The sequence below is a fragment of the Parambassis ranga genome, chromosome 2, assembly GCF_900634625.1.
Source record: "Parambassis ranga chromosome 2, fParRan2.1, whole genome shotgun sequence".
Lineage (NCBI taxonomy): Eukaryota > Metazoa > Chordata > Actinopteri > Ambassidae > Parambassis > Parambassis ranga.
This window is the reverse complement of record NC_041023.1, coordinates 18255894-18265943: the sequence shown is the minus strand read 5'-3', so window position 1 is coordinate 18265943 and position 10050 is coordinate 18255894. Positions and strand designations below refer to the sequence as shown.

Here is a 10050-nt window from a genome sequence, read left to right as displayed (position 1 = left end):
TACTTTGACACATTCACTCTGAATGCCTTGTTGTTGCTCTGCCTACATCACATACTTTGTGTCTAGCCAGACGTGTCCACAGAAAGTTTATTCTGTCTCCGTTGGTACTGACCCTTGGAAATCCAACTAAAATCCACAGAGACCAGACCGATTCTTTGTACAGAACAGGAAAGGAATTAGGCCAGACTTCTAGACAATTCAGCCATTGTGTGAGGCCACACACCTGCCACTTGTAGTAACAAGTTCACACTGGCATTTCCTCTGAAACACAATATAGAAAATATATATATATGGGACAATAAATGTCATCAGCTGATGAATCATTAAACGTTCATATTGTTGCCATAATACTTTGAGTAAGTCTTTTTTCGGCTCTATTTGTGTTTTAAAATGTAAACTATGTAATGTGTAATGTAAAATAACTGGTGATGCTTCCCACTCTAAATCTTCATATTGGCTCCATACACTTGAGTGAATAGTTGGCCATGTGGTGCATTCAAAAGCTGCAGATTTGTGGAAAAGTTTGACAGACACTGTGACCCTGCAATACAAACTTCAAACTTTGTTAATCTGAATTAAAAGATGGACATTTTTCAGGGTTTTCCTGGACACATGGAATGCCACATCCTCATGTTTTTTTTTGTTTCAGTTACTTCCTGTTTTACTTTGAAAGCACTCACCTTTGTCCTTGTTTCAGATTGCTTCACTTCCTGCTCCCACATTTCCTGTGTGTGATACTTGCACCGCAACTCACCTGTGTCTTGTTACCTCACATGCCTTTCACCTGTTTATTTAGCTTTCTCTACATTTGCATTGTATTCTGGGATTTTTTCTTAGCCTTTCAAATTGGGTTTGTCTGCCTGTAGTGTTTTGTAAACTGTGTCCACCACAGTCCACTCTTAGCCTGCATTTTCTCATTAGCCACTGCTAGCTGAATTTAACCCACACTAACGTACTTTGCTTTGATTACATAACTAGTCACAGGACTTCTAGTTACAATACTTGTCTAATGTAGCAGTCATACATTGTTTACCCTATGTACTCTGGTGTTTCAGTACACACTGACGCTGCCCAGATTTTGTCATTAGAACAAAAGACAGCCAGAAAATTCAAGGTCATGATAGGTTTGGGTCACATGTGAGCCTGGCAGCTGTGTGATGTTATCTAATCAGTCAGTGACACTTTAAAATACAGAGAAAAAGCAGCTTCTGTGATTATTGACACACTGTTGACTTCTGACCTTTCATTGCGTCACAGCACAAGGTGGTGTGTAACCCAGCTTCCTAACTGCTGGGATTGTCACACACACACTACTCCCATGGCAGCCTGTGCATGAACTCCTAATAAAGGACTTTCAGGGCCACAGCAGCATGGTTCTCTGGTCAGAAACAGCAGCCAGACTGGATCAGGTATTATAAACAAACTGGATGGTGGAGGTTTCTATAAAAACTTCAAAGTATCGTTTGATTCCAGTGGAAGACAGACAGTGGCTGGTTCTGTTTATACAGAGATAAAAGTCAGTGAAGGCTCACAAAGGTCAGGGTTACGCAACAAGCTCTCTCTGGAGGTTTGCCCTTAACACTCAGTGATACAGATGGTCAGCATATGAAGTTGTAAACTAAGAATGAGTCATGTTGATATCATAGACACACTGTGTGTATAGTGTAAACAGTGATGTACTGTGATAATAGGAGATACAGATGCAGAAAACTTCACAGGAAGGAGAACATTCTGTTTTATTTAGCCTTATTTAGCCTAGAAAGACTGAACAGCAGTACTAGCTGTGATTGGTGTGGCTGGTATTGTGTTGACACCTTGAGTCTGTGTGTATGTGGGTCATCATCCTAAAATGTGGACTTGGAGACACCTCCTGTGCTGTGAGGTGTTTTAGGATACTTTGACAGTGTTTTATTACATGACAGCGTCAACCCCTCCATAACATGCTGTTACGGACTTAAGAGGTGTGTTTGCACATAAAGTCCAAAGGTGAGCATGGTCACAAGATACTCTTGAGCCAATCAGCAACCTCTGAGGCCTACTACTGAGTCTACTAGTATGTTTCCCTTCCATCATAACTGAACACTTAGTAAGCATGTGTGTAGATGGCATACAATTAAGAACGGTCATTCTTGTTGTCACCAGACAAACCCATAACCAAGTCTTTTATTACACTGATTGCGCAGGGTAACTTTGACAATGCTAAGCGTAAAGTAAAAAAATGGAGTCATGAGTTAAACTTTGAAAGGACAGAATAATAGCAGAAGTTGATGAGGTAGTTAATAGGTTGCCCTGGCCGATTTCCACTCAGTGTTTAAAGTTTGGTTTGGTTAGGTTAGTGTTGGGGGGGGTGGGGTCACACAGTGGCAGTCCGCCAGCCTCTTCTCAGGAAACAGAGGCAGGCAGGGAGTGGTTCCTCTTCCCTTATCACCATATCCTGTCCTCAGCTCTAAAGACTGCACCGTTTACACCCTTCACAGCTAGTGCTGACCAGCCATCAGATTAACAGTTCACACAGTCATCAATCAGCTTGAACAGAGACCCCCATGACGTTCAGCCTGGTTTCCTGCTGAATACACACTCTGCAGTACTTGTCTGATGGATGGTCTGACTTTCAAGGTTCATTTCCTTAGCTGTAAGAAACACACTGGATGACAGAGCTGTGGATGAAATACACATGTACACATGGGTCATTGTTGTTTTTTTGGTGTCATGTGGAGGGGCTTTGAGAAAGGGGCTTGTAATATAAGACCTGATAAATGTTGCATTAACCAACATGATACATGATTTCATTAAGGGGGGGAAAGTGTATTTAACTTTACAGTAATCAGTAATGAATGAGGAATTACTGATCTGTGCTGCTGTGTTTGGATTAGATAATAAACTATAGAACCATCCGTGATCTCACTATTACATTTTGAGCCCACGTGGGAGGCTCTAAAAATCACCACGATGGCGTGTCATGTTATAGTCTGCCTAAACTCCCAGTGTAAAAAAATACAGACAAAGAGATGGGGAGCAAGTGGAGTTGAGGCGGAGAATTAATCAGACTATGACTCATGATGAAAGGGAGTGTTTGATTGATTTATTGATATTTGTGTCACCATACAGTGACCTCCAGCTGGCTCTTTTGTAAACAATCATCTAATCTATAGTACTGCATTTTATGACTTAGTGTCACATTATGGTATTGCTGATTTGTTCACTTGATCCTGATCCTGAGTACAATTTAATCTGCTCAAGGAATATGAAGTGAAGGTGATATAAATTGTGAAAAACTGCAGTTCCTCATATGGCCCCTGGGGGATCGCTCAAAGATTCCACAAGTCCTAATGTGCTTTTACACATAATTTTTATTTATTTTATGTACGTGTTTTATTTTTGCAAAACAAGGTGGGAGCCCTGGGGCAAAGTAGGCCAGGGTTGTCATATAGATGTCAGCATTGGAGCTTCCTGACAGCAGTGGGGTCATTAACCTTGTTTATCGCTGACCATGAGAAGATCAGCAACTTTCCCTCCTTTTCCCCTTCCAGGCCCAGTGTGAAGGGAGGTGCAGTGTCAGGTCAGGCCAGCAAGTGCTGTCAAAGGAGCTGAGGGTCAGATGTAGCAGTCGGAAAGTGTGGAGACAGATGACAGGGTTTGTAGAGGAACGCACTGAGGCCACCGGCTACACCTTCATATCCTTTGTATCCACCTTTCGATGTCAAAGAGGGCAAGGCTGACATTTGGGACCTGATTTATGTCCCCATAAATATATAAATTAGTAACCTAGTAGAGACCTGGTTCTGTCTAAGCTCTTAATCCACAGTTAATTGGAGTCTAAAATGAAGAGTCGCAGCCAGGATCGTGTGTGTTTCCAGGAAGTTAAAAGGTCTGATATGAATGGTTGGAAACAGGTGACCCCTGAAGCCACTTCTGCTGATCACCCTCCTGCCATTGGGACAGGGAGAGGCTTAACCTGGCATTTCACCCAGCTTTGAGTAATGGAAAATATACACGGCTGCTGGGCATGCAGCCATACTGCTGTGCGAGAAGGATGCTGCTGCAGGAAAGGGCAGCCAACCAACTGTTCCTTGTTTCATTTGACTGTTTCTGTTACGCACAGAAACAATACTACTGAACATTCATTCACATGTTTATACGGTGCACCCCGAGCATTAAAATCTGGGATAAATAACTCCCTATTTGGAATTCTTTTTGAGGTTGTTGGGACTCAGCTATAAGCATGCTGGGAGGACAATCTGCCCACAGATTTCATTTTCTCTGAAACTGCTACAACAGGCCTGTGCCAGTTTCACCTCCATTATCCCCCAGCTGGAAGTATGTGTGGCACATGATTTAGCATGCACCAGAAACCCAAAAATAGGAAAGAAATTAGACCAGAGGCCCTCCATAATCTCCATGTGTTTTATGTGCCTGGTACTGTTCTGAGTAGGCCTAGTCTGTCTACTTAAAAGAAACACTTTATCACACAACTAAAAATTTAAGCTAAACCTCACCAAACTTTCTGCTGTTTAAGGTGGCCTAGATTTGCTGAAATCATGGATTAGTATATGCCTGTATGAAGTTAACTGCCTATTTTTTTCCCTACAATCTCCCTATCTTCATACGTTACCAATAGAAGCAAGCTTTCTATTTGGATGATATTTACCCATGTAAAATGGACCAGCCCACACACTACTGTTGTGCTGAGGAGCTGAGACATATCATGAATAAGATGTACAGTTAAAATAAATAAGTACATATTTTCTATAGTGAAGTTAAGTTCAGGTTATTGTCTATGTAATGCTAGATGGACATCTCTCAAATATATCAGCAAATATTAGCTCAAAAACTAGTATTTCTATTTAACTGACACAAGGAAACCAAAACAGGACATATAATAATGTGGCTGTTGAATTGGAATGTGTAGCAAAAGCAAAGCTACAATGTTTAGGTCAATCCTTAGACTTTAAACAACATGGTTCATTATTCAGAATATTTAACATTAGAATAAGCCCACAGAATTCAGTTCAGTTCTATTGTATGGTATTAGTAGTGATCTGTTGGTACAATCGCCAACAAATGAAGAAGAAACCTGGACCACGGTGAACTGTGATTGCGTTACTTTATTCCAAATGAACAAAGTGAATCAGACATATAAATATGAACATCCTACCAATCAGCGTTGGGGAATAGGATCTGACATCTACATTTGTGTAAAACTGCTTCTTTTGAAGCAACATTTTCCATGTGAAGGTCAGGGAAAAATGACTATTAAAGTGCATTCAGACTGCAGCTCTGCAGAGCATGCCAATGTGTCATCGGGTAATGGTGAGGACGGCTCTGACACCAGCCTGTCACAGAGGACGGAGCTCGACAGGCAGTCGAGGAACATACCTGCTGAGCCCAGTGGGCCTATCAGTCAGCAGGATTAAACAAGACACATCTATAGAGAGCCATGTTGGTGATGGGAGTCACAGCTTCCCCCAGCCAACTCACCTTCTCACCTTCTACAGCCACATGGAGACGACCTGGGATCACGTCAAAATCACCACTTCAATCACAAACTCTTTATTTTCCCTGATTTGCTAAATGCTAAGTGGCCAACTTTAGAACCTTTTAGTGCAGTAAATAATGAATTGCACATAAACATGTCTTAAGACATCGATAAAAGTGGAAGTACAGCTAAATATACATCGGTCAAACTCAACCTATGGCTATAAATCATCAAATATATTTAGACTGATGGCAGCTATAGCTAGATAGCTAACAGGCATCCTTATCAAAAACAGGGGGCATGTATGCTAAAGATATCTTCTAAGCTAGTTAGGAATGTTGGGTTAGCTTACTCATTAATCAGACTGGACACGATCCACCCTTAGAGATGAGCATGGCTGTGTAATAAAGCTGGATATGAACCTAAATACCTTTTTGGTATTGATGTTCCTAAACTAATGATAGCCTTCTAGCTAGCTAGTTAGCATTGAGCATTTCTGCAGTGACAGTGCTTGTCATTTATAACGTAATACTAAGCACTTTTTGGTCTTGTTGAATTATTAATGGGAACAAAGGTCCTGATTGGACCGTTTTGTTGTTAGGTAGATAAACATCAGAATGTTCTCTTGGATCGTCTCATCATCATCATGTGGCCACAGGCAGGCAGACAAGACTCTCCTAGTTTCTACTCCTGTATGGTAGCCATTTTGAGAGTGATTGTGTGTTTTAAGGTCACTGTGAATCTATTCTTTAGAGATTCATTATTAGTCTTCATGTAAACCTCTGGAGCTTTGGCAGAGTAAAAATATAAAGGTTGATTGTTTTTGAACAGATGCAGCACATAGTTCAACAAGTAAACTATAAACAGACAAATGACAGCTCATTGTCCATCTTTGAGAGTTCAGCGTAAACTTCATAGCTCGCTGCTTCGTAGCAAAAATACTGTACTTCCTTTCCACAACTTGTTGCTGATTGATGGCATCCAAGCCCACAGGAAAAAGAAAAAAAAATTCCACTGTCCTCTGTGGGAGCCAAACACTGGTTGAGTTCCATAGGAAGGATCAGACCCAGCCAATCAGACTTCAAAGAAGCCAACAGGATGAGGATCATTGTGTGTCTTTCATAACAAACACAATGAACCAGCAGCTCAGAGTAGTTCCCATGTTGCTTTAGATTCAGCTCTTTTTTCAGTAATTTCTACTGTCGGCACATCATCTCTTCTTCTTTTGCTGCCGTAGCATCTTTCTCCTCTTCATGATCATGCTGTGGAGCTTCTCCAGTCCTTCCTGCAGTCCCTCACCAATAATAGCACAAGTTGGCTGAAGATGCCAAGGCGTGGCGCTGCTGAGCTCACCGAGAGCCAACATGCTCTCCATCTCAGCCAGACTAAGGGAATTCCTCAGATCTTGTTTGTTCGCCACGACCAGAACTGGCACCCCCTGGTTCTCTGCCAGTCGTGTGATCTTGTGCAGCTCCGTCTTGGCCTCCTCGATGCGCTCGGCATCCACCGAGTCCACAACAAACACAATTCCATCAGCACAGCGTGTGTAAGAGCGCCACAGTGGCCGCAGCTTCTCCTGACCTCCCACATCCCAGAAGTGGAAGGATGCTGTCCGCCTGCTCCCTCCTAGTGACACTTTGATCTTCTCCGTGTTAAAACCCTTAGTTGGGACTGTGTTCACAAACTCATTGAAACGCAGGCGGTATAGCACAGTGGTCTTTCCTGCACAGTCTAGTCCTAGAATGACAATGTGGAGACTCTGGAAGGATGGAAGGCATGGCAGGAGAGAGTGGTGATCTGATAATCCATTCCCCATCTTGGAGCAGGAAAAGTTGTCACCAAGTATTCCCACCGGCTGATTTTATTCTCTGAGGACTGCTGCAGGAGCTGTGGTGGAGAGGGGGGGGGGGCACGGAATGCATAATGAGTCAAAACACACAAACACTCAGCAATCCATTGCTTTACAAAGGCCCAAACACCCAACAAGTGAATGTATCCCCCCTCTCCCTTTACACTACACATCCTCACATTATCCAGGCTCCAGCAGATGAATAAGAAATAAAACAGCAGGGTGGATAGCAGCGAATTTGCACATGTACCACAGCGCCAAGCCAACCGGGGTTTCATACGCTAATTTCTATTCACTGAGTGAATCAGTAAACCACAGGATGGAGGGTTTGATTTTACCCAAATCATCATCATCATCATCCTCCTCCTCCTGTCCTCAGCCAGGGGCAGATCAAAGTGAGGCTGTTTCAACAGCTGAGCTGAGCTGCCTGACGTGGACATATAGCTTAAAAAAAGGTGTTGCTCGGCAACAGGGACTGACAACAATTAAAAAAATGTAAATAAAAATCGCCAAGCATTGGCAAAATAATAATATTAAAAACGCACATTAGTATTCCCATAACGTTTCACATCGCGAACCTGTTGAGAAGAATATGGCACACATGTAGTCAAAATGAGCGGATTGGACTGTAACAAAATCTATTTTACATTTGCAGCGGCCGCTCCCGCCTTGTTCAATGGAGAGACACTGTGACAGGTGAATTGTCACTAAAAGTGGACACACAGTGAACACACACGGTGCCTTTTTGTTAATAATAGATAACACATATTCGAGACTCGTTGTTAACAAATTTACATGTATCTTGCTGTATACAGAAGGAGACTCAACAAGAGACGCGTCAATTTGTGAAATTTTAAATGGAGTCTGGCGTATAACGCTCTCGTTCCTATGCTAAATCAGACCTGGCACGATTTAGGTTACGTTGCCAACAAGTGTTAAAAAAAATTAAAGTTGTAAGCCTAATAGACTGTGTAGCTGAAAGTCGTGTATTTATATGCGAAGAGACGTAACGTTATGGTAACATGAGAAGGTAAAGTTTCATTGACAGTACATCAATTTTCGCCCTCTTTAGCATTATGTCATTTATTGCAGCGGCTAGCATGATGTTTTCCACACAGACACACATCATTTACAGGCACGTAATGCAACTTACCTTCACAAACAATGAAAATCCATTACGAATGCTCAGTACACAGGTTGTGCTTATTGCTCTGAGTCCTGCCGACAGTCTCACAGTCACTGAGACGTTCAGCTGAAGGGACTCCCTCTCCACTCCGCAGCGGTGGCGGCAAGCTGCGCGGCCTCACCACACCGTTTCCGCTCACGCTTTTCAAAATAAAACCAAATGCGTGCCTCCTTTAATCTAAAAAAATGTGTTCACATTTACTAAACAATTGCAGCATGACAATAAACACAAAAAAACAATTACAATGTTCAATTATGGAACCAATTTTTTATTATACGAATTAATAAATGCAAGGATACTAACATATTACTGTCTTTCTACTGCTCTTGGCTGTTATAGCTAAACTGCGAAAAATCAGTTATACACATGTCTCACACATACATTTTTTCTGTCCAAAAAGAGACCAAATAAATAAAAAACAAATACCAGTGTTCACCTAGGTTTCTTTTTATTTGTTTTATTTTGAAGGCATCATCCGGTCTCATTCTACCTATTGCTCTTTGACTTGATGTATTCGCATTTCGCACTGTGATTGGCGGTGAACAACGCCTGTCGCGGTCGCGCGCAAACTCGTGCACGTCGCTCTCTTCTTAAAAGGAGACTAGTTTCATAGAAAATCCGGGACTGAGTCAGAGGTTTAAATGAGGAATTTAAAACTCACAGTAAGACATATTGTATAGAAACAGAGTTTTGAGAGCTAAATCAGACACAGTGGGCTCAAACATTTCCTCTGTTTCCTGTGTCAAAATATCAAGAATGTGTGTATTCATAACAGAGCTATTGGGATCACACATAAAAAAAAATCTGTGGATAGTTTTTTATTTGTCATATTATATAGTAGGTAGCTCCAAGGTCCTAAAAGTCAATAAAAAGCTTCACTCCTGGCCAACATAAGATGGAAGCTGCAGTGCATGTATTAATAGAGAAGAATTCACTGAGGACGTTAGGGAAAAAAATGGATATAGACAATTACAATAGAATACATTACAAAGATGTCTATATTTTTGTGCTACTGAAAATGTCATTCACTGCCACATTTAGCTGCAGCCAATTGAAGAGGTGGACATGTACCAATACCACTGAAAAATAGAACATATAGACACACAATTGTGAAACTGATGTTTTTCATTTCCTTCTGCCAGCCGTGTACCGAAATCTTTTTGTATTAAAGACTGTTTTTTTTTTTTTGCCTTACTTCAACTCCCGTCTGCATCTGTGTCCACTTAATGAGACGGTTGATTTTACACATGACTGCAGAAGTGAGTTGCCAGCATCTTGTCTGCCTGAAGATTAGCAGAGTATTTGTGTATCAAATGACAAACCCATCCAGATTACAGGTGACAGAATGTAGCCAAGAGAGAGCTCAAAAACCACTCCAGCTTTAGAAAATATATTCAAATACACAAAAGAGTCACAACTTGACTAATACAAAATGTTAATGCAAATATCCACTGGATAACGCTGTGACTATTTAAAAAAAGTAGTATTTTTAATGTCTAAACCTCACTGTTTAGATTTGGGTGTGTAATTCTGTGTTTT

At 41.4% G+C, this 10050-nt stretch overlaps 1 protein-coding gene across 1 annotated transcript; it reads right to left on the bottom strand.

Moving 5' to 3' along the window:
- Nucleotides 1–5087: 5087 nt before the first annotated feature.
- Nucleotides 5088–8559, bottom strand: arl4ab (ADP-ribosylation factor-like 4ab). Its single transcript, XM_028400502.1, has 2 exons — nucleotides 8479–8559; nucleotides 5088–7363 (listed from the first exon to the last, which is right to left on the bottom strand). The coding sequence occupies exon 2, from the start codon at nucleotides 7290–7292 to the stop codon at nucleotides 6687–6689; it is 606 nt and encodes a 201-aa protein (XP_028256303.1). The 5' UTR covers nucleotides 7293–7363; nucleotides 8479–8559; the 3' UTR covers nucleotides 5088–6686.
- Between the last annotated feature and the right edge of the window lie 1491 nt (nucleotides 8560–10050).

Excerpts from the sequence above, each read along its gene's own strand:
- arl4ab (XM_028400502.1), bottom strand. The coding sequence starts at position 7,292 with ATGGGGAATGGATTATCAGATCACCACTCTCTCCTGCCATGCCTTCCA.